The sequence below is a fragment of the Artemia sp. Qi Xiang Cuo genome, chromosome 20 (assembly GCF_049724085.1).
Source record: "Artemia sp. Qi Xiang Cuo chromosome 20, ASM4972408v1, whole genome shotgun sequence".
Lineage (NCBI taxonomy): Eukaryota > Metazoa > Arthropoda > Branchiopoda > Anostraca > Artemiidae > Artemia > Artemia sp. Qi Xiang Cuo.
The window spans coordinates 10,909,325-10,935,260 of NC_142813.1; the positions used below are offsets into that span (position 1 = coordinate 10,909,325).

The 25,936-nt window shown below is 34.9% G+C and overlaps 1 protein-coding gene across 1 annotated transcript in view; it reads right to left on the reverse strand.

Annotated features, from left to right (window-relative positions):
- elg1 (enhanced level of genomic instability 1) overlaps nt 1–24,390 on the reverse strand; it is a 44,517-nt gene extending 20,127 nt beyond the window's left edge. The window contains exons 1-2 of the mRNA XM_089105853.1: nt 24,255–24,390; nt 16,627–16,771 (exon numbers count right to left, since the gene is read on the reverse strand). Coding sequence (XP_088961979.1) covers nt 16,627–16,688 — 62 coding nt within the window. The 5' untranslated portion in view covers nt 16,689–16,771; nt 24,255–24,390. The remainder of the gene's footprint in view (nt 1–16,626; nt 16,772–24,254) is intronic.
- Between the last annotated feature and the right edge of the window lie 1,546 nt (nt 24,391–25,936).

A 25,936-nucleotide genomic window follows, 5' to 3' on the forward strand; every position in this document is an offset into this window, starting at 1 on the left:
ACAATATTTGTTTATGCCCATTTTTGTTACGTTTTTACGAGTCAGAAAAACATGTTGGGATGGGGGGGAGGGGTCAAACCCCCTAACCCCCCCAGGATACGGCCTTGCTCTCACCAACTCTTCTATTTAGGAAGATTTGTGAGAGGAAGTTGCCTTTCAGAGGCCAATCTGACCAAGCTTATTTTTTCCATTGTCTTTGATTTATTACATATTTATAAGCGTTAAATAAAACATTTTTTTGGCAGCGTTAAATAAAACATTTAACAAGGAATGTTACTCCATCAAGCTAACTCTGACCAACTCACCTATTTTGGGGAGTTAAAGAAAAAAAAAAGTCTACCAAATGTTGGTTTGGACTTTGATTAAGTCCACACTTCGACTATATTACATATTCAAGGCTCCCACGCATCCTGGAATACCTGAAAACGAAAAATCGATTTCCCAGTCATGGAAAACTCCTGGAAAAATGGGGAAAAAATTAAATGTCCTGGAAACTTTGGGTCAAACATTTAACGCGTGTATGTCTGTTTCTATTAACATATTTTTCATGTGGTGACAGTGACTGAGCATGTCAATAGCAATGTTTAAGAAACTTCTTCGGCTTCATCTTAATGCAGCCCTGCCTCAGAGTGCGACAAAATCCTTGCTCAGAAAAAAAACATTCTCAGGGCATGCAAGTGCAAATCTCAAGGAAGAATTCCGAGATTCTTCAGACAGTTGCTGGCTTGACGGATTTTTTTGGGAGATTCGTCAGTGGCAGAGCAGAAGATGTGTTATATCAAAACAATTTAGAATGACAATTTATGCCATTATTTATGCGCAATGCGCCTTGGTGTAAGTATAGCATGATGGCACAAAGCGGTGGTGATGATCTAAGGTCCAAAGGTCCCCTAAGGTCCAAAGCGGTGGTGATGATCTAAGGTCCAAAGGTCCCCTAAGGTCCAAAGCGGTGGTGATGATCTAAGGTCCAAAGGTCCCCCTAAGGTCCAAAGCGGTGGTGATGATCTAGGGTCCAAAGGTCCCCTAAGGTCCAAAGCGGTGGTGATGATCTCTTTCGTGGCCCTTCAGCCTTCCTCTGCGGGCAGCGCCTTGGTACGAGCAGATGAAATTAATTTATAACTTCGATAATAGCTGATATTTTATAACTTTAGTGACTGATCGTAAACCCAGGTTAGTCCAACTTGACTTGCGCGTAAAATACTAATGCTACTACTAACAACAACTCACCGCAGCACTAAGCCGCGTAAGAACTACGTAAAATAGCAGTGAAGAACCAGAGAGGAAAATAACTTCTGTTTTAGTTGTGTTACATTGCAAGTAAAGGAAAGTAGATGACCTTGTTAAAGACAACAATTTATGCGCAATTATAATACCGAATATAATAGTATAGATAGGATATCCCATCTATTTCAAAATGTATCCCGATATGATGATAATATTGGCATATCGCCCAGCCATATTTGTAACAGCTTGACTTGTACTGTGTCCGGCTAGAAGTGGCTTTTCTGATTTTGTGGTTTTTGGCATTGTTTAGCCAGTTTTTTAGTTGCTGTGCTATTTTATGATTTTTTTGTTATTTTTATTTTTTATATTTTATGACTCCGAAATGCGAATTCGTTCCTTCGGGGCTTGTGATAGGCATTGTTTGAAATAAATATCTTATCTTAAATCACATATTTATTAACATTTACAAGTATATATTTAAATTATATTTTTATTTCAACATAAATCACTAGAAACAATATACAAAAGTTTTCCTTAAAATACTAGAAATATTTTTTGAGTGAGTAATACATCTTGTTTCCAAATATGTTGGGGTAAATAATCTCATTTTCCAGTTTAAAAAACCAAAAAAAAAGATTACAAAAAAAGATCCTAAGAAAAACAATTTATAAGTCAACACTTAATATCAACAGCATTATATCTAACAGTTAACAGGGGAATTTACTCTATCGAGCTGGCTCTGACCAAGTCTCCTATTTTGGGGAGTTTATAAAAAAAACTCAAAAGTCCACATTTTGACTTATTGTATGTTTATTAGTCACGTATTTATTAGCACTCACTAGCAAATATTTAAATTACATTTTTGTTTCCATAAAAATCGCTAAGAATTATATGTAAAAGCTTTGCTTGAAAGACTAAAAATTGTTTTTTGACTTAAATAATTTATGCTGTTTGCAAATACCGGGTTAATCATCTCGTTTTCCAATCTTAAAAAAAAGAGTCTTTTATGAGAAGTTCCTATGTAAATATATTTGAAATTCGCCACCCAGAATAAAGCCCTTAAAATTTTCTTTGAGATAAAAGTACTTGTGTCGGTTTGTGTCGATCTAATCAATCTCTATCTAATAATCCTATTAATTATAATAATCTAATTATAAGTTGATCTACTAATCTAATTAATTAATCTTGCCAGGCAGCAGATCCTTTTATCTCGGATGTTTCGACCCTATTATTAATGAGTAGGCCTACATAGAAGAGGGTAGATTTCTGAACAAAGCATGAAGGAAATACCAGTCCAGCATAAATGGACAAAATAAATTTGATCTATTTTGTGAATTGCTTATGAAACTGCTGGATAGACTCACCTTTGAAAAAGATTGAAATGGGATGATCATTCAGTTGTAAAATCATTGTCAAATCATTGTCATCGTTGTCAAGTCAAATCATTCAGTTGAATCATATTTTGCTTGATTAATTAGTTTTACTTGTTACCATAAAAAAAGAAATGTTTTGTATTTTGGGAGTTCGACAGAGGAAATTGCCTTTCAGAGGCCTAACTTCAAAGAATTTATTTAAATTCTTATTTATTTAAATGCTTTATTATTTATTTATTTATTATTTATATATTATTTATTTATTTATTATTTAAATGCTTTAATAAAATTTATTTAAATGCTTTTTAATAACAACAAAAACTTCAAAACATGTTTTTTCAATTTTTCCACAATTCTGTAAAATGTTGTGCTGCATAACTTGTTTTAACATATCGCTGCCTAGATAATTCAAGCTAATTTATCAATTTCAGCTGTTCAGAGGCCAATCTGGCCAAGTTTAGCTTCAAAGACGATGATTTGAGCTCAAGTTTTTACAGTAACAACGATATTCCCTGAAAACTATATCCAAAAATATCCATAATTTGCCTGTTATTGTCATTTTAATGTCCAAATTTTAACATCTGATTTTGTGAACTTTTAATATTCTTTAGTTATAACGCCCGAATTCTGTCATTTTAATACCTAGTGACAAAAAGGAAAAATGTTCTTGCCACAAATACCCTATCCTTTTTTTTAGAAGTTAATTTGATTAGATCTATCCCAGAACAACATTTTTCATGATCAAACCAATATGATTGGCTGAAAAATACTACCTCGACATTTCACTCATGTTTCTGCTGTCCAAGAAAAGCACTGCTAGCAACAATTATGGTAAAATCTGTGTTTTTGCAAAACAAAATTGTTCTCCGTTTTCAGAACAAAATTGGAAACACAGAAAATTGTGTTTCCAGAACAATATTTTTCCTGATCAAGCCTGTATGATTGGCTGAAGAATACGACCTCGACATTTCACTCATGTTTCTGCTGTCCAAGAAAAGCACTGCTAGCAACAATTATAGTAACATCTGTGTTTCTGCAAACCAACATTGTTCTCCGTTTTCAGAACAAAATTGGAAACACAGAAAATTGTGTTTCCAGAACAATATTCTTCCTGATCAAGCCTGTGTGATTGGCTGAAGAATACTACCTCGACATTTCACTCATGCTTCTACTGTCCAAGAAAAGCACGACTAGCAACAATTATAGTAACATTTGTGTTTCCGCAGAACAACATTGTTCTGCGTTTCCAGAACAACATTCAAAACACAGGAAATTATGTTTCCAGAACAAAATTTTTCCTGATTAAGCCTATATGATTGGCTGAAGAATACTACTTCGACATTTCACTCATGTTTCTGCTGTCCAAGAAAAGCACTACTAGCAACAATTATAGTTACATTTGTGTTTCCGAAGAACGACATTGTTCTGCGTTTCCAGGACAACATTCAAAATACAGGACTCTGTGTTTCAAGAACAAAATTTTTCCTGATTAAGCCTATATGAATGGCTGAAAAATACTAATTCGACATTTCACTCATGTTTCTGGTGTCCAGGAAAAGCACTACTAGCAACAATTATAGTAACATTTGTTTTTCCCACGAACAACATTGTTCTGCATTTCCAGAAAAACATTCAAAACACAGGAAATTCTGTTTCCAGAACAACATTTTTCCTGATAAAGCCTAAATGATTGGCTGAAGAATACTACTTCGTAATTTCACTCATGTTTCTGCTGTCCAAGAAAAGCACTACTAGCAACAATTATAGTAACATTTCTGTTTCCGCAGAACGACATTGTTCTGCGTTTCCAGAACAACATTCAAAACACAGGAAATTGTGTTTCCAGAACAACATTTTTCTTGATTAAGCCTATATGATTGGCTGAAAAAAATACTACTTCAACATTTCACTCATGTTTCTGCTGTCCAAGAAAAGCACTACTAGCAACAATTATAGTAACATTTGTGTTTCAGCAGAACAACATTGTTCTGCGTTTCAAGGACAACATTCAATACACAGGAAATTATGTTTCCAGAACAACATTTTTCCTGATTAAGCCGATATGATGGGCTGAAAAATACTACTTCGGCATTTCACTCATGTTTCTGCTGTCCAAGAAAAGCACTAATAGCAACAATTATAGTAACATTTGTGTTTCAGCAGAACAATATTGTTCTGCGTTTCCAGAACAACATTCAAAACACAGGAAATAATGTTTCCAAAACAACATTTTTCCTGATTAAGCCTATATGATTGGCTGAAGAATACTACTTCGTCATTTCAATCATGTTTCTGCTAACCAAGAAAAGCACGACTAGCAACAATTCTAGTGACATGAGTGTTGCAGCATAACAACATTGTTATGCGTTTCCATAACAACATTCAAAACAGGAAATAATGTTTTCAGAACAACATTTTTCCTGATAAAGCCTATATGATTGGCTGAAGAATACTAATTCGTCATTTCACTCATGTTTCTGCTGTCCAAGAAAAGCACTACTAGCAATAAGTATATTAACATTAGTGTTTCAGCAGAACAATATTGTTCTTCGTTTCAAGAACAAATTTCAAAACACAGGAAATTATGTTTACAGAACAACATTTTTCCTGATAACGCCTATATGAGTGGCTGAAGAATACTACTTCGACATTTCACTCATGTTTCTGCTGTCCAAGAAAAGCACTACTAGCAACAATTATAGTGACATTAGTGTTTCAGCAGAACAACATTGTTCTACGTTTCCAGAACAACATTCCAAACACAGGAAATTATGTTTCCTGAACAAAATTTTTCCTGATTAAGCCTATATGAATGGCTGAAGAATACTACTTCGGCATTTGACTGATGTTTCTGCTATCCAAGAAAAGCACTACTAGTAACAATTATAGTGACATTAGTGTTGCAGCTGAACATTGTTCTGCGTTTCCAGGACAACAGTCAAAACACATGAAATTATGTTTCCAGAACATTTTTCCTGATTAAGCCTATATGATTGTCTGAAGAATACTACTTCGTTATTTCACTCATGTTTCTGCTGACCAAGAAAAGCACTACCAGCACAAATCATAGTAACAGTAGTGTTTCAGCAGAACAACATTGTTATGCGTTTCCAGAACAACATTCAAAACACAGGAAATTATGTTTCAAGAACAATATTTTTCCTGATTAAGCCTATATTATTGGCTGAAGAATACTACTTCGTCATTTCACTCATGTTTCTGCGGTCCACGAACAGCACTACTATCAACACTTAGAGTAACATTTGTGTTTCATCAGAACAATATTGTTCTGCGTTTCCAGGACAACATACAACACACAGTAAGTTAAGTGTCCAGAACAACATTTTTCCTGATTAAGCCTATATGATTGGCTGAAGAATACTATTTCGGCATTTCACTCATGCTTCTACTGTCCAAGAAAAGCACGACTAGCAACAATTATAGTAACATTTGTGTTTCCGCAGAACAACATTGTTCAGTGTTTCCAGAACAACATTCAAAATACAGGAAATTGTGTTTCCAGAACAACATTTTTCCTGATTAAGCCTATATGATTGGCTGAAGAATACTACTTCGACATTTCACTCATGTTTCTGCTGTCCAAGAAAAGCACTACTAGCAACAATTATAGTAACATTTGTGTTTCCGCAGAACGACATTGTTCTGCGTTTCCAGAACAACATTCAAAACACAGGAAATTATGTTTCCAGAACAACATTTTTCCTGATTAAGCCTATATGAATGGCTGAAGAATACTACTTCTACATTTCACTCATGTTTCTGCTGTCCAGGAAAAGCAATACTAGCAACAATTATAGTTACATTTGTGTTTCCGACGAACGACATTGTTCTGCATTTCCAGAAAAACTTTCAAAACACAGGAATCTCTGTTTCAAGAACAACGTTTTTCCTGATTAAGCCTAAATGAATGGCTGTAAAATACTACTTCGGCATTTCACTCATGTTTCTGCTGTCCAAGAAAAGCACTACTAGCAACAATTATAGTAACATTTCTGTTTCCGCAGAACAACATTGTTCTGCGTTTCCAGAACAACATTCAAAACACAGGAAATTGTGTTTCCAGAACAACATTTTTCTTGATTAAGCCTATATGATTGGCTGAAAAAAATACTACTTCAACATTTCACTCATGTTTCTGCTGTCCAAGAAAAGCACTAATAGCAACAATTATAGTAACATTTGTGTTTCCAAAGAATGACATTGTTCTGTGTTTCCATGAAAACTTTCAAAACATGAATCAGTGTTTCAAGAACAACATTTTTCCAGATATAGTCTATATGAAGGTCAGTATAATACTAATTCGACATGATACTCCTGCTTCTGAGCTCCAAGAAAAGCAAGAATATCAACACGTAGAGTTTCATTACTGTTCCATCAGTACAATATTTGTCAGCTCGTAAACGCAAACTTACAAAACACAGGAAGTAAATTGTAATGAACAACATTTTACCTGATAAAGCCTATATGAATGGCTGTAAAATACTACTTCGTCATTTGACTGTGGCTTCTAATATCCGAAGAAAAGAACGAACAGCAATCATCATAATCCAATTACTGTTCCCGCAGAACAACATTGTTCTGCGTTTCCAGAAAAACATTCCAAATACATGAATCTAGGTTTCCATACCAACATTTTTCCAGATTAAGCCTATATGAATGGCTGAAGAATACTAATTCGACATTACACTCATGTTTCTGCTATCCAAGAAAAGCAATACTAGCAGTAATTATAGTAACATTTGTGTTTCAGCAGAACAACATTGTTCTGCGTTTCCAGAACAACTTTCAAAACACAGGAAATTATGTTTCCAGAACAACATTTTTCCTGATAAAGCCTATATGATTGGCTGAAGAATACTACTTCGTTATTTCAATCATGTTTCTGCTGTCCAAGAAAATCACGACTAGCAATAATTATAGTAACATTTGTGTTGCATCAGAACAACATTGTTATGCGTTTCCAGAACAACTTTCAAAACAGGAAATAATGTTTCCAGAATAACATTTTTCCTGATAAAGCCTATATGATTGGCTGAAGAATACTACTTCGACATTTGACTGATGTTTCTGCTATCCAAGAAAAGCACTACTAGTAACAATTATAGTGACATTAGTGTTTCAGCAGAACATTGTTCTGCGTTTCCAGGACAACATTCAAAACACATGAAATTATGTTTCCAGAACATTTTTCCTGATTAAGCCTATATGATTGGCTGAAGAAAACTACTTCGGCATTTCACTCATGTTTCTGCTATCCAAGAAAAGCACTACTAGCAACAATTATAGTGACATTTGTGTTTCAGCAGAACAACATTGTTCTACGTTTCCAGAACAACATTCCAAACACAGGAAATAATGTTTCCAGAACAAAATTTTTCCTGATTAAGCCTATATGATTGGCTGAAGAATACTACTTCACTCATGCTTCTACTATCCGAAGAAAAGCACGAGTAGCAATATGTAGAGCTACATTAGTGTTTCCGCAGAACGAAATTGTTCTGCGTTTCAAGAAAAACATTCGAAACACAGGAAATTATGTTTCATGAACAACGTTTTTCCTGATTAAGCCTATATGATTGGCTGAAGAATACTACTTCGGCATTTCACTCAGGCTTCTACTGTCCAAGAAAAGCACGACTAGCAACAATTATAGTAACATTTGTGTTTCCGCAGAACAACATTGATTCAGTGTTTCCAGAACAACATTCAAAACACAGGAAATTATGTTTCCAGAACAACATTTTTCCTGATTAAGCCTATATGAATGGCTGAAGAATACTACTTCGGCATTTCACTCATGTTTCTGCTGTCCAAGAAAAGCACTAATAGCAACAATTATAGTAACATTTGTGTTCCCGAAGAACAACATTTTTCTGCGTTTCCAGAACAACATTCAAAATACAGGAAATTGTGTTTCAATAACAACAATTTTCCTGATTAAGCCTATATGAATGGCTGAAGAATACTACTTCGACATTTCACTCATGCTTCTGTTGTCCAAGAAAAGCACGACTAGCAACATTTATAGTAACATTTGTGTTTCAGACGAACGACATTGTTCTGCGTTTCCAGAAAAACATTCAAAACACAGGAAATTATGTTTCCAGAACAACATTTTTCCTGATTAAGCCTATATGATTGGCTGAAGAATACTACTTCGGCATTTCACTCATGTTTCTGCTGTCCAAGAAAAGCACTACTAGCAATAATTATAGTAACATTTGTGTTTCAGCAGAACGAAATTGTTCTACGTTTCCAGAAAAACATTCCAAATACAGGAAATTAGGTTTCAAGAACAAATTTTTTCCAGATTAAGCCTATATGAATGGCTGAAGAATACTAATTCGACATTTCACTCATGCTTCTACTGTCCAAGAAAAGCACGAGCAGCAACATTCATAGTAACATTAGTGTTCCAGCAGAACGACATTGTTCTGCGTTTCCAGGAAAACATTCAAAAAACAGAAAATAATGTTTCAAGAACAACATTTTTCCTGATTAAGCCTATATGATTGGCTGTAAAATACTACTTCGGCATTTCACTCATGTTTCTGCTGTCCAAGAAAAGCACTACTAGCAACAATTATAGTGACATTAGTGTTGCAGCAGAACAACATTGTTCTACGTTTCCAGAACAACATTCAAAACACAGGAAATAATGTTTCCAGAACAACATTTTTCCTGATTAAGCCTATATGATTGGCTGAAGAATACTACTTCGGCATTTCACTCATGTTTCTGCTATCCAAGAAAAGCACTACTAGCAACAATTATAGTGACATTAGTGTTGCAGCAGAACGAAATTGTTCTACGTTTCCAGAAAAACATTCCAAATACAGGAAATTTGGTTTCAAGAACAACATTTTTCCAGATTAAGCCTATATGAATGGCTGAAGAATACTAATTCGACATTACACTCATGTTTCTGCTGTCCAAGAAAAGCACTACTAGCAGTAATTATAGTAACATTTGTGTTTCAGCAGAACAATATTGTTCTTCGTTTCCAGAAAAACATTCCAAACACAGGAAATAAAGTTTCATTAACAACATTTTTCCTGATACATCAGATATGATGGTCGTTAGACATCTCCTTCGGCATTACACTCCGGCTTCTACTGACCGAAGAAAAGCAAGAATAGCAATAATTCTAGCTCCAAGACTGTTCACGCTGAACAACATTTTTAAACGTTTCCAGGAAAACTTTCAAAATACATGAAATAATGTTTCCAGAACAACATTTTTCCTGATTAAGCCTATATGATTGGCTGAAGAAAACTACTTCGGCATTTCACTCATGTTTCTGCTGTCCAAGAAAAGCACTACTAGCAACAATTATAGTAACATTTGTGTTTCAGCAGAACAAAATTGTTCTGCGTTTCCAGGACAACATTCAAAACACAGGAAATAATGTTTCCAGACCAACATTTTACCTGATTAAGCCTATATGAATGGCTGAAGAATACTACTTCGGCATTTCACTCATGTTTCTGCTATCCAAGAAAAGCACTACTAGCAACAATTATAGTGACATTAGTGTTTCAGCAGAACGACATTGTTCTGCGTTTCCAGAAAAACATTCAAAATACAGGAAATTAGGTTTCCAGAACAACGTTTTTCCAGATTAAGCCTATATGAATGGCTGAAGAATACTAATTCGACATTACACTCATGTTTCTGCTGTCCAAGAAAAGCACTACTAGCAGTAATTATAGTAACATTTGTGTTTCCGCAGAACAACATTGTTCTACGTTTCCAGAACAACATTCCAAACACAGGAAACTATGTTTCCAGAACAACATTTTTCCTGATTAAGCCTATATGAATGGCTGAAGAATACTACTTCGGCATTTCACTCATGTTTCTGCTGTCCGAAGAAAAGCACTACTAGCAACAATTATAGTAACATTTGTGTTCCCGCAGAACGACATTGTTCTGCGTTTCCAGAACAACATTCAAACACAGGAAATTATGTTTCCAGAACAACATTTTTCCAGATTAAGCCTATATGATTGGCTGAAGAATACTACTTCGACATTTCACTCATGTTTCTTCTGTCCCAGAACAGAAATACGAGCAACATTTAGAGTTACCTTTGTGTTTCCGAAGAACGACATTGTTCTGCGTTTCCAGGCAAACATTCAAAATACAGGACTCAGTGTTTCAAGAACAAAGTTTTTCCTGATTAAGCCTATATGAATGGCTGAAGAATACTACTTCGGCATTTCACTCATGTTTCTGCTGTCCAAGAAAAGCACTACTAGCAACAATTATAGTAACATTTGTGTTTCCGCAGAACGACATTGTTCTGCGTTTCCAGAACAACAATCAAAACACAGAATATTGTGATTCCAGAACAGAATTAACTGATCAAGCCTATAAGATTGGCTGAAGAATAGTACCTCGACATTTCACTCATACTTACATATATTTTGTTAAGTTATATATTGAAGAGTCATTTTTTCAACTATTAATATACTTGTTCTCTTGTAATTGTGGGTAATAAATGATTGAATTGAATATCTCGGGAACGGAAAAGGCAATTAGGTTGAAACTTGCGGGGTAAGTTGAATTAAATCAAAAGGAACTATGATTTAATTCAATTATTTAGTTCATAAATTAAAAGGATGAAAATCCAGGTGGTCAAAAAGGCGCATCTACAAAAATGTCAGGAATGGCTAATGGTATTGAAACGAAACATTAAGCGCATGTTTATGCAGATAACGAAACAAATCAAAACATAGTGTAAACATCCGGGTTGTCAGAAGGGCGTATCTGCAATATATCAGAAACGGAGGACAAAAGTCCTCCGCGGCGGGGAATCGAATCCCACTACTACTAAGAACTGCATATAGAGGTTTTTTAATTAAAATCGAATTCTAAATCTTTACAAATTTTTGAGACGTACACGGTTGTGCTTTATTTTGTGTGTAATGCTAGATGGCGTTGGTTATTCTTTCAATGTCAAACTTGAGTTTCCTCTTTTACCAGTTTTCTATAGGTAGATCTATATTTATATAGAAAGTCACAACAAAAATTTTAACTTTAGCCAATGGAGAGCAGAGATCGAGAATATACTCTATACCCAAAATTCCCAACGTAGGCTGCAGACCCAACAGGTGAGGCATGGCAATATTTCGGTAGGCGGGAAGTGCGCCCTTAAGCTGAGTATACTTTAGAACCTTAATTTTGAAAAGGAAAAACCTTTTTATGTGAATGACGTCACGATCATATGCATTATGCAGTAAAAAAGTGAAAAAGATTAAATAAAAAAAAACAGTTTTTTTTAACTGAAAGTAAGGAGCTACATTAAAACTTAAAACGAACAGAAATTATTCCGTATACGAAAAGGGTTGTCCCCTCCTCAACGCCTCGCTCTTTACGCTAAAGTTTTTTATTGTTTTAAAAAAATAGAGTTGTGAGAAAGAGTCTAACTTTAGCGTAACGAGCGCGGCGTTGAGGAGGGGACACCCCCTTTCATATACGGAATAATTTCTGTTCGTTTTAAGTTTTAATGCCGCTCCTTACTTTCAGTTAAAAAAACTTGTTTTTTTAATTTAATTTCTGAACGTTTTTAATTTAATGCAGCTTTGATTTTGGCTAACCGTACATGAATAATTAGAATGAAATTTGCATATTAATTTTACTTGTTTAGGCTAAATGGATTTCTCGAAATTTTGTTCTGACATAAGTTACGAATTAACTTAAGTAACGAACTTCTATATTGTATGTTTCTATTACATATATTAGGGAGTTTACCCCTGACCCTCCCTCTCCCCACAACCAGAAAAAATCCCCCCTGGAAACGTCTGTATACTTTCCAATGACCAATACCACATGTAAACATTAGGTAAAGTTCATAACTTTCAGCCCTCCCCCCGGGGACTTTGGGGGATTAAGTCATCCTAAAAGACATATTTATTATATTTTTGACTGTGCTGAACAAAATGGCTATCTCGAAGCTGAGTATACTTTAGATTAGACCCCGGCGCCGCGCCGGCAGATCAACCAAACACCACCACCAAGAGGCTCGGTCGACTACCACCGAAGTGTCGTAACACCACCGGCGTGCCGCAGGCGCACCGCCACCGAAAGAGGCGGCGGCGTTCGGTCGACTTTAAATTATTTTTACGGCAATTCTATATTGCGTCAAACGCAAAGTCGGAGCTTTTCCTTCTCGTGTGGTTTAGTATTTCGATTTTCCTGATTAGAAATCAAGCAGGGCTTGCACTATCCCCGAATTTTCGGGTATTTCCCCGAATTTTCGGGTATTTCCCCGAAAATCTATGCGTCACCCCGAAAAAAAATTGGGTTCCCAGAATCCCCGAAAATCACGCAATCACGGTGCCACCCCTAGTGATTTATCATCAGTGACTTTCCCTGCCAAATATTACTTTGTATACCATAATTCTTCACTGCTCTCTTGTTCATTAATTTTCCTGTCTTTTGTTACTTTGCATAAAAACCAGACAGGTACAATAAGCTATTGCAAATATTGCAATATACACAGTTCTTCATATGTTGACAAAAAAAAGTATCGTCTTTATGAAATGAGTTTAAATAATTTCGAATGCAATTTCCCAATCGCTATTTCTTACATCATTCGTAGTCAAGAATTTTGTTTTTAAATTGAATAAAATTATAGAACGCATTGACTACTATACAGTTTCAGCCTTTTGTTCGATTTTGAAATTGACAACCAACAGATTGTTTCTACAGCTGAAGTTTAACTTTGCAGATTTTTTTTTCCGTTTTTAGATTATATTTTCTTAATGTTTAATACTCAATTATTGAACACCTTATATAAAATACAATCTTCTGTCTGGAACATTTTTACCCCCCCCCCCACAAAAAAAAAAACAGCCTACGGTTGAGATAAAATTTAGCTATAGACTAAGCTATGTACAAGGTTGGGGAATTAAAGATTGAACCGGAAGTTACCCCAAAAATATGATTCATAAACAAATTGTAAATTATTTCCTTTAGGGGAGGGGGATAGGGGGCTATCATTTTTAAATGATAATGCCTCTTCTTTTTTTTATTGAAAGCGGGGATGCCAAAAAGATAATTATTTTTTTCATTTAAAGTGGAGACAGAAGAAAACGATATCAAATTCCCTAGGAAACCATTGAAATATTTTGATAGACCCAGAAGCCCCCATTAGGACTTGTTCATTGTCTTGGGTATTTTGCGATTTCTCATAGGCTACTGGCCTTATTTGGCTTTTGTGTATGCTCCCTTTTAATTCGATTCTTTGGATCTTATGGAATGCCATGGCGAATCTATCACTCAGTTTTCCAATAATTTGAGGTATATCCGAATAATTTCGGCATTTTTGTTGTTGTCTTTGTACCCCTTTACTCATACCCTCAATTTTTTTTTTCAAGGAACACTAAGCTGTTTAACGTTATTTTGCGTGTTTGTTTGAACCATATTGTGACCTTGTTAATTATTCAGTAAATTATTTTTCCAATGAAAGCTGAGACGGTATCCTATCAAGGTGGTAGCCAGAGGGGGGTAGGGAAGTATTACATTTAAATAATAATAGCTCGCAATTTTATTTATTGAAAGCAGGGATTCCAAAAATTACATTTTTTTTTTATTTAAAACAGAGACGGCCTCCTATCAGGGTGGTATCCAGAGGGGGGGAGGGGGTATTGAGCTATCATATTTAAATGATAATACCTCGATTTTTTTTTAGCAGGGGTGCCAATAAATTAATTATTTTTTTTTATTTAAAGCAGAGACGGTATCCTATCAAGATGGTATCCAGAAGAGGGGGGGGGGCATAGGGAATTATTATATTTAAGTGATAATACCTTGATTTTTTTTTATTGAAGGCAGGGATGTCAAAAAGTTGAAAAGTTAACAAAATTAACAAGATTTTCGTGAGTTATACTTGATACAGCACTTGCATGGTTTTATCCTCCAAAGGGAAAGGGACATATGCGTCCAATCCGGTTTTTTTTTTCCTACTGACGAAACGGGTTTACTTTGAAAACATTCATTCATATGTACCAGGTAGATTCACACTAAAACGAATTGGTGTGACGAAAGCGATATCGACATTCCCACCTAACGTTGCGCTCGAGTAACAATGGCGCCCTTGGTCCAGTGCCCAAGTTGCATTAAAAGGCCAGATCATAATAAAGGTTTTCAATTTGGGAGGTTCAACGAGGAGTCTTTAACAGTCTTGTGACCTCAGGGTGCTAGATGTTGCAACGTTCTTAGGTATCTACATTGGCTTAGGAAATTCAATCTCCCCACAAATGATTATCAAAAATATGCACAAATTTAACATTTGAAATATTATCACAATGTTTTCAAAGCTTTGAAGAAAATCAAAAAAGTCTGGATACCCCTAACTACTCTTGATAGCTATTTTAAAAAGAAACTCGAAAGAAATTTTTAAAAGAGATTTCCATGGAAATGACCATAGCAGAAGCTTTGAGCCTGGGTGGGGATCAAAGAGGAGTCTAAGTATTTTGACCACAGGTGACTTATTGTTGCGACTTTCTTAAATTTGGTAATTCTTGTGATCATTTGGAAATCAAAGCTTAAACTCAATAGCTGATACCAAGTGTCCTAACATTTTGCTTGGATTAAAAGTGACGAACTAGGATGAACATTTCAACATCTTCCTGGAGCTACTTCAGTCTGCATATTATTTCATTTAATTATACTTAAAACGGATGAGCTTTTCATTTTTTATCTAAGAAAATAGCTGGCACTTCATTTTTCTTCATAGCCAATAAACTATTAAGTGTTTTTTGTGTCATTGTAATTGAATTGTTTTTATGTAAAATGTTCATCATGTATTTTTCAATTTGATAAATTTACTCCTTTTAGATACAGTTTATAATTTGACTGATATTAGGTATTTATCAGTTTATAATTTGGAATGAATCCCCAAAAGAAAAAATGAATAATATCCAAGAGAGCAGCCAAAAGCAATAAAAAGCAGCAGTTCAGCCTTAGCCTGCATCACATACATTCTATAAAGGAGCCAAAAAAAAACTTTAAAATTTATTTTTTTCTAATTTGTTATTCAAAACCAGTTTTCAATACAAGAAGGCTTTTTAGGAACCCAAAAGAGCAAAAAAAAAACAATCAATATCAAAGTCGCCCATTTGAACTGGTTTAAAGGTGACAAAATAGATATAGGCAAAGGGCATTATGAAAAAATTAAGCTTCTAAGTTCAAAGTTATATTCAAAGTTTTTACCAAGATAACTGACGAATTTTGTGATACGGTATTTGAAGTTTTATATCCAGTTATGCTCGATGAAAAAAACTACTAATTTTGATAGTTCTTTATGTTAAGAGTACATATCTAATAGAAACTTCAACTACTTGTATTATGCAAGGGTTCTGAAACATCACAGCCATTTCTTTTCTATAATATTTCTGCTTCGCTTGATGAATAATGAAGAAGACCAGTTTCCAGCCAGCGACTTGTGAATTTCTAAACTCATGAATAGGCTCGAATCTGTTGTAAATTGATGCTGTGAATTGAGAAAGACTGATGAAAACATTATTGTTTGGGGTCAACATTGAGCGCGCCGGCGGCGCGCCGCCGACATCTTACCGGCGGCGGGCCGCCGGCGTCTTACCGGCGAAGCGACGCGGCGTGCTGTTTTTGCCCCGCCGCCGCCGGTCTTCCCTCATCGGCGCGGCGCCGGGGTCTACTTTAGATCCTTAATTTTGAAAAAAAAACATTTTTATGTGAATGACGAAAAAGATATATGATAGTATTTCATTGTAAAAAAGGTGTTTTATATAGACAATATCTGTCGTTAGCATAAAATATGCCTAGAGGAAAGCCCCCCCCCTAAAAAAAATACCAAGTTGATGGTCTTTAAAGCTTCTTTCAGGTGAATACATGCAAAATTATGAATAACAAAACTTAAATACCACGAGGAGGGGAGGGGGATCAGGATTTTAGAAATTCCTAGGTGGGACATGGCCCAAAATCAGTTGGGAACCACTGCTCTATACTCTATTATTCCTACCTTTCGATCAAATCCTGATGAGTTTTTATCTCATCAGGAACGCCACTCGATAGAAATGCCATTTTTGCTGCTTCTTTTGCAAGCTCTTCCGCCGTTGGAGCCACTTTTTTTGGGCGGACGAATATTGGCGCCAGCTTCCGCGACACTAAAACAAAGTTGAAATTTGACCAGCTTAAGGACATTATCAACGAGTATGCGTAACTTATAAGAGGGGGAACTGGCGCTAGGGTCGATAAGAAAAAACCTCAACACCATCTAGCGTTTGGTGACAAGTGACATTTTTCCAGTATAATAATTTATTTCATTTGTGTTGTTGGCAAAACTGGCGTAGTAATAAGTGCCCCAGTTCCTGACAGAAAGACGATTACAAATCATGAAAATTCTTAGTGTCCCCAAACGCTAGACGGCGTTGATGGTTTTTTTACCGACATTAGCGCCAGTTTCAACTCTTATAAGCTACCTATACAATTTGGACAGTTTTATCAGAGGTAGAGGGCAATTGCAAAACTTTTCCTTATTTTATACTCTTTAATTCAAGACAAAAAATTCATTAATCAATTAAAGATTCAGTTGGGGACAACTCCACTCATCTTTTATGTCACAGCAGCAATAAATCAGAAGAGAGTATTGACAAAAAAAAAATGAAATATCGAAGAAATACAGTTTGCTGTTTTCTTTATAGGAAATTCTATCTCTATGTTATTTTCTTTTATGTCTTAGTTGTAAATTCTAGTTGTTTTTTTTTTTCTCTCTCTCGTTTCCGTATGTGAAGCCGAAATTGTCATGACGAGATGTACGTAGTGTAAGGCGTAAAATGATACGACGTAAATTACAAAGAATTATGCGTAAAATGAACACCGAAATGTCCGTAAAACGTACAGCGAAATATACGTAACCAGCAAGCGTAAGTGTAAACTGAAAAAAGCATACGTCTTAAAATCTCACAAAAGGTTTTAGAGCAGAAATAACCTATCAGGTCAGTTTAAAAATTGAACAGGAATGGGGTTATTAAGTTTAAAATCAATTTAGTTTAGTTTAAAATCAATATTAATAGATAAAATGCATATACACTAAACTTTAACTTCTATGAAGCCTTAAGTGTTTTCACTAACATTTCTAATTTGTGTTTCCAACTTTCCTCCATCAGAAAATTCTATATGGGATGTAGGTGGTAGATGTCTCAGTCCCAGGTGAACGCTTAAGGACTGTATCACCTCCACTGAGAAAAAACAAATACCGTACTATTACAATATATGTGATAGGGTCAGCCTCCATACATAAGGGGGCTGGCCCTTCCTCAACCCTCGCTCTTTACGCTTAAGTCTTGAAGTTGTTTAAAAATACTTCTCATTCAAATTCAATGGGCTTTGTGTTTAAGCAGTCTTTGTTAAAAAATTACGACACAAATTCCAACTTTAGCGTGAAGAGCAAGGATGAAGGAAGGGGCCCCCCGCCCCCTCATATATAGAATAGTTTTCCTTCGTTTTTATTTTCAGTCAAAGAAAAACTTTTTTAGTTCATGATCATTTTTCAAGTCATACCAGGAAATCCCCTTCCCTCACCCCTGTGTCAAATTTCCCCATGAAAATTTATCTTAATGAATATTGGTTGGTATGGTGGGTTTCAGATTAAATTAATTGATAAGTTCACCTTGTTTAGATTAATGATAGCTTGCATAAAAATTGTTATTACCTTATCAAGATAGTTACTTATGCTGAGAAGTGTGATGGTTCAGTTAAAAATTTTTTAGTTGATTTGAAAAATATTAGAATGATAATGTATAAATATTTGGTATGGAGATTTCTCTGAAACGAATCTTATGAAACGAAACTTATGAGAAAAAAAAATTGGAGCTCATAAAACTTATTTTGTAACATGAGCGCACCAGTTAATTAGATCTAGCAAGAACAACATTGAAAGTAGTAGCATCAATTCACGAGAATAGAGAAAATAGGGATAGGCTGTGCTTCTAAAATCTAGGATGAAAAGTTTGTTTTTCATTTCTTTTTTCTGTCTTTTTTGAAAACACAAATAAAGACATGTTCCAGGAGGCAACTCCTCTCTTCAATAGATACTCCAGTTTTTAAATGTTGCACTTATTATCAAATTTATAGGGAAGCTAATCTAATCTTTATGGCCAGTTTGGTGTGGCCAGTCTGGACTATTATGCAGTTTTACTACATACCATAAAGAGTATAACACTATCTGGACATGAGTACACTAGTTAATTAGATCTAGCAAGAACAACATTGAAAGTAGTAGGGATAGCTTAGTAGTAGGGATGGTAGTAGAATAGAGAAAGGGATAGGTTGTATTTCTAAAATCTAGGGGGGGAAAGATTGTTTTTCATTTCTTTTTTCTGTCTTTTTTGAAAACACAAATAAAGACATGTTTCATTGAAAATTACAAATTGAAAAAAAACTTAATCAAGGGGGAGGTGGGATCCAGGAGGCAACTCCTCTCTCCAATAGGTACTCCCGTTTTTAAATATTGTCCTTATTATCACATTTACAGGGAAGCTAATCTGATCTTTATGGCCAGTTTGGTGTGGCCAGTCTGGACTATCTGGACATGAGTACACTAGTTAATTAGATCTAGCAAGAACAACATTGAAAGTAGTAGGGATACCTTAGTAGTAGGGATGGTAGTAGAATAGAGAAAGGGATAGGTTGTATTTCTAAAATCTAGGGAGGAAAGTTTGTTTTTCATTTCTTTTTTCTGTCTTTTTTGAAAACACGAATAAAGACATGTTTCATTGAAAATTCCAAATTGAAAAAAAAAACTTAATCAAGAGGGAGGGGGGATCCAGGAGGCAACTCCTCTCTCCAATAGATACTCCAGTTTTTAAATATTGTCCTTATTATCACATTTATAGGGAAGCTAATCTGATCTTTAAGGCCAGTTTGGTGTGGCCAGTCTGGACTATCTGGACATGAGTACACTAGTTAATTAGATCTAGCAAGAACAACATTGAAAGTAGTAGGGATAGCTTAGTAGTAGGGATGGTAGTAGAATAGAGAAAGGGATAGTTTGTATTTCTAAAATCTAGGGGGGGAAAGATTGTTTTTCATTTCTTTTTTCTGTCTTTTTTGAAAACACAAATAAAGACATGTTTCATTGAAAATTCCAAATTGAAAAAAAACTTAATCAAGGGGGAGGTGGGATCCAGGAGGCAACTCCTCTCTCCAATAGGTACTCCCGTTTTTAAATATTGTCCTTATTATCACATTTAAAGGGAAACTAGTTAATTAGATCTAGCAAGAACAACATTGAAAGTAGTAGGGATAGCTTAGTAGTAGGGATGGTAGTAGAATAGAGAAAGGGATAGGTTGTATTTCTAAAATCTAGGGAGGAAAGTTTGTTTTTCATTTCTTTTTTCTGTCTTTTTTGAAAACACGAATAAAGACATGTTTCATTGAAAATTCCAAATTGAAAAAAAAAACTTAATCAAGAGGGAGGGGGGATCCAGGAGGCAACTCCTCTCTCCAATAGATACTCCAGTTTTTAAATATTGTCCTTATTATCACATTTATAGGGAAGCTAATCTGATCTTTAAGGCCAGTTTGGTGTGGCCAGTCTGGACTATCTGGACATGAGTACACTAGTTAATTAGATCTAGCAAGAACAACATTGAAAGTAGTAGGGATAGCTTAGTAGTAGGGATGGTAGTAGAATAGAGAAAGGGATAGGTTGTATTTCTAAAATCTAGGGGGGGAAAGAATGTTTTTCATTTCTTTTTTCTGTCTTTTTTGAAAACACAAATAAAGATATGTTTCATTGAAAATTCCAAACTGAAAAAAAAACTTAATCAAGAGGGAGGGGGGATCCAGGAGGCAACTCCTCTCTTCAATAGATACTCCAGTTTTTAAATATTGTCCTTATTATCACATTTATAGGGAAGCTAATCTGATCTTTAAGGCCAGTTTGGTGTGGCCAGTCTGGACTATCTGGACATGAGTAAACTAGTTAATTAGATCTAGCAAGAACAACATTGAAAGTAGTAGGGATAGCTTAGTAGTAGGGATGGTAGTAGAATAGAAAAAGGGATAGGTTGTATTTCTAAAATCTAGGGGGGAAAGATTTTTTTTCATTTCTTTTTTCCGTCTTTTTTGAAAACACAAATAAAGACATGTTTCATTGAAAATTCCAAATTGAAAAAGAACTTAATCAAGGGGGAGGTGGGATCCAGGAGGCAACTCCTCTCTCCAATAGATACTCCAGTTTTTAAATATTGTTGAAAAATACCTCATTATCACATTTATAGGGAAGCCAATCTGATCTTTATGGCCAGTTTGGTGTTTATAAATTTTGACATACCCGAATAACTCATTTTTCAGAAAATATATCTTGTAAAAAAGATATTTAACCAACATTCTATAAAAATTCCATAATCATTAAAAAAAAATTAAATGAATTTAAGAAACGTCCAATTTCCTTACGAGATTCGGGATTAAACCTGTGCACTTTCAGATAGTAGGCGCACATCTTTCCCCTGCGCTATCGTAAGTTGATGGAAATTATAATAGTTCTATTATTTTGTTTACTTACTTTCGACAGAAGAATTTTAGTGGTTGATGTAGTCACTTTTCAGCATAGTCTAAAGCAGATTCGAGGATTTATTTACATCAACAAAATATCGAAATCCATGGAATATAGTCTAGCTTACGTTGAATTGTAAAATCAAAAATTGAAGGTCAAATGGTGAATTGTTAAAATTGGTAACCTTAAATGCAGCGCGGCATGGGCGCCCATAAGCTGAATTCCAGGGGGGCAAACCTCGTCTAATTGGCACTTTTAATGCTATATAAGAGAAATCTCAGAACAAAAATATAAAAATAAGGCAGCATCATTCAGCCAGGGGGGGGGGCGGGAGCCCCTCCCCATGCCCCCCCCATATGGGCGCCCATGCAGCGCGGTACTTCCTTGTTAGCTAGTGCAAACTCGAGAATTTGCATTGCGAAGATCAGATAATAGCCTGTTTTTACGGTCTGTATGCCAAAGGATTAGCTTAGCCCATAGTTGCCAGGTGGTTTGCATTTGTGCCATTTGGGCGCTTTGTTGAGATGATTGCGCAATGAATTTTTCAAGTTGGCGCATTGCGCCGATTTAATGCATGTAAAAAAAATTCGGCCAAAAGTGGGCGCATTTTGCCTTCACAATAACAATGACAAAACTCAAAATCGTAAAGTCTTGTGTCTACTGACAACTTCTACTGACAGACTCAGGAATCTGTCTATAAAGACAGGTTTAGAGCCTTTTAGAGCCCCGTAGGGATTCTCATATCGCATTCCAGGATCCATGACGACCTAAATTTTAAGTTATCCGCGTGAAAAACCAAATGGGAAAGTGGTCAAATTTTTATAAAAAAAAAAATATACAGAAAAGAGTGAGAAAAGCTGACCTTTGTTCGATATAGCTCAAGCAGCTCTTTCTGTTTTAAGCTTACCCATCAGCAACCCCTTCGTCGAGAGAGTGTATTCTGTTATGAATATTTTCAAGTACAAAATTTGAAACAGGATGCACCTTAAAATGCTCAACTCTACTGTAACCATCCAACTTAGGCTAAATTGCCAGGGAAAGTGCTACGGGGACTTTGATCCTACACCCGCTATGCTGAATAGATTTACCATTGACATGTATGAGATCAAAAAACCATCCAATGACAAAGAAAATGAAGATGAAAATCTTGAGAAAATTTTGTGGCCATACAGAAGGAGGGTTTGCTGTTCAACTTTGAAAATGATCTTGAATACTAGTCGAAGATAAATATAATATATGTTAAAAAAATGTACAAAACTAATTCTAAGTTCATTAAAAGAAAAAAACAAACAAAATAACAATCGTCAAAAATTGTCAAAAAAAAATCGTCAAAACAAAATAACAATCGTCAAAAATCGTCAAAAAAAAAATCGTCAAAACAAAATAACAAACAAAAGGACCTTGTCAAACACAATTTTGTCTCATATGTATGTCTTAGGCTTCTGTTTTATGACAAAATCTCAGAACGTTGTCTTTTGCCTGTAACTTTATACATAGTTGCATTAACAACGGCCGGTCCAATTTCTTATCTTTGACTTGGTCATTCTAATTTATATTTTGAAAGTTACAAAACTTTTTATTCTTTTAATTAAGATTGAGACTAAACATCTTTTTGAAACCTAGAAATGCAATGTCTTAAAAACATTGTATAGAGAAGTAAACTTTGATGTCACTTACCTAAATGACATGTTGGAGAGATGTGACCTTCAAGGATCATGCTTCTCTTTAGTTCTACTTTAGAAAATCCTATCTATTAGTTATCTTTATCAAATGCGCCTTTAACTTCCATATTTTCGTATAACTTGTCTATATTGCAAGACCAGTATACTGAGTACCTATTTCTTTTTTTAGTTCTTTAATCACAATTTTTATTGTTGATAGGAAATGATTCAGCATATTACCCAGAAAGTAATGTAAAATACCACCTTAGATACTGGCAAGTATTTTTTTTTTTTTTTTGTTAGATCTTCTTTAATTCTCTTGTTTATTTAATTCTCTGACATAACAGAGAACTAAGGAAAATATCTTTCTTGTCAAGCCAGAGACTGAGAACAGAAAACCTCGACCACAAAAGCGCATGTAATCAGTCAAAAATGCTTCACTGTTTCAGATTTCAGAATATGGTGCCGATATCTGTCAATGAAGACTGAATCCTACCAATTTTGAGTTCTATTATTTCTGAAAAGCAAAATTCACACTATCTGGTAACATTGTTTCTGATTTTTTTTTTTTTTTTTTTTTTTTTTTTTTTTTCACTCATCTCTGCAAGATCTAATAGATCTGACTTTTGGGCATCTGACTATCTGGACTTTTGTACCTGTTTTTTCACTGTCTAAATAAATGGATTTATCCCCATTTGAACGTTTATGTGTTCGTCAAAGGACGGCAGTGTGGTCTAAGAAAAGGATACCTAATTTAAGGTGTTACGTCGAAAACAGCACGCTCTGCAGACGAAGGATGACAGATTGCCAAAGACAGACCTTGTCGGCCAAACAAAAAGCAGTTCGTCCCCGAATAGAGTTGAAGGATGTTATAAGGGAAGATTTAAGGGAAATAGGAACTTCTTGGAGGATAAAAAGAGGGTGGTTTTAAATAAATTGGGATTGAAGAACAGCGTGCGTAGCTGTGTTGGCCTGAGGCGGCTTGCTATTGCAGTGAGTTGCTTATAGTAGTAGTATATTGACCAGAGGACACAATACAGCTGAAGAACTTGATGGCTTTAGGGATTTCATTAATTAAGCACATAATTGATAGATAATAATAATCAAATCCATAATTAATAAATTCATTAATTAAATAAAATCAAATTAAAGAGCCATGCAATGTTGTCTTAAAATTTCACAAAAAAAATATTTATACAGAAAAAACCTATTAAGCTAGGTTAAAAGCTGGAAAAAAGATTTCATTAATTAAATTCACAATTAATGAATAATAATAATCAAACCCATAATTAATAAATCCCTTAACTAAATAAAAACGAAATTAAAGAGCCGTGCAATGTTGCCTTACAATTTCACAAAAAAACATTAGTGGGCCTACAGACAAAACCTATTAAGCCAGGTTAAAAGCTGGACGAAAAGAGGGCTAACCTTTCTTTTGTATTTCATCTTCACTAGATGAACAGGAATCAATGGATATTGGTGACGAATTTTCTTTCTTCCGCGTTCTTCTATTCTTCTTATTTTTTGGTGCATCAGATTCATCATCAGAATCAGTTTTAATCAAAAATTTTCGTTACAGGCTTTCTAACACGACAGGAACGCCTAAAAGAAGATGCTAGAATAGGACTGTACAAACTAGGACAATATAATAATAGCTATAATCAATTTGTTTCATCAAATAAATGCTTATTAAATTATCATTAAATTTTATATTTCAGCTTATCAAATTGTTTAAATTTCACAAATTGTGATCCAATTATTAAATGTTTTCTTGTTAATAATAGTCATAATTATCACCTTAATATATTTTTGCTCTATTTCGCACCAGGACAGAAGGGGTAGCTAGGGTTGGAAATTACCTTAACAAAGTGTTTATTAACACTTTTCCCTGCTCAAGAAAAGCCCCTCCCCCGTATTTTTTCCCAAAAAATATGCTGCTTGTAAAGAAGAACATCATCTTTTAAAACTTTTATGAATAGAACTTTTGAAGACTGAAATACAATGAAGGACTCAGTGAAAATAAAGTAGCATAAAGTCATAACCGCACATACGAGGAAGGATTTCGGTACCCCTTTCCCCCAGATTGGCTTAAATGATTTTCCAATTCATTAAAATCAAGATATATGAGCAGAAATAAAAGACTTTTCTTTGAAGCATGGTGTTCTTTAAAGCATCGTGGTATAAATTTGCAAACAGCTAGAGTAATCTCCTAGGATAATATGTAAATTCAACTGTTACCTTAGCCTCGTTTTTTAGTTCTAGAGTTCTTTTGATCTTGGAAACCAGATGACTGATTTCCACGTAAAATTGCTTCTGGGTTTTCAAGCTTTCAAATCCAGAAATATTTTTTTTTTTTAATTCTTTATTGTTTAATTTGTTTTTGTTTTATTATTTAATATTTATCAATTAATTGTTATTTGTTTAAAAAAATTCTTTCATTCTGGTTTTTGATTTCAAATTCAGTGTGATTTCTCTGAAAGTCCAACCGAACTGATAACCGAGTTCTTTTTTGGTCCTTAGGACTGCCTGTGCCTCCTGAAGCAGGACATCAAGGAGGAGCCACCAATCATCCCAAAGGTTTGCTGCTGCTGTCATCTCATATCATCAGTGATGCCATCTCATTGTGGGCAAACCAAGGTCAGCAGGTAGCGTAGATCCTTCCTGTACGTCCGGCGCTGTGCATTTCTGGGTCTTTTCTGGCTACGACTTCCAACGTAAAGCGGATTTAGGGAGTCTATGATCGTCCATAGGGAAGACGCCTCCCAAATATCTCCGCCATGAAACTCTGATGATGTCAGTCCCTTGAGATGGTCGTGTTATTTAATCTTTTTTGTAGCTCTTTATTCTATCTTTATCTCTTTTTTTTATCTTTTTCTTCAATTTTTGGATCTTTTGTTAAGAAGCAACTACTATTACATCTTATTGTATTAAAAAATTAACCAATTTATATAGAAAACAACTATAAACTGGGACACTTTTTTCTTATTCCTAGTCTGTTTCATTACATATACTTCAGACACTGCCAATAGAAATTCATGTTCTATAGTTGTCTGTCCTCTCAAACAACAAGATCTGGGCTACACACCTGGGGGGGGGGGACAATATGACAA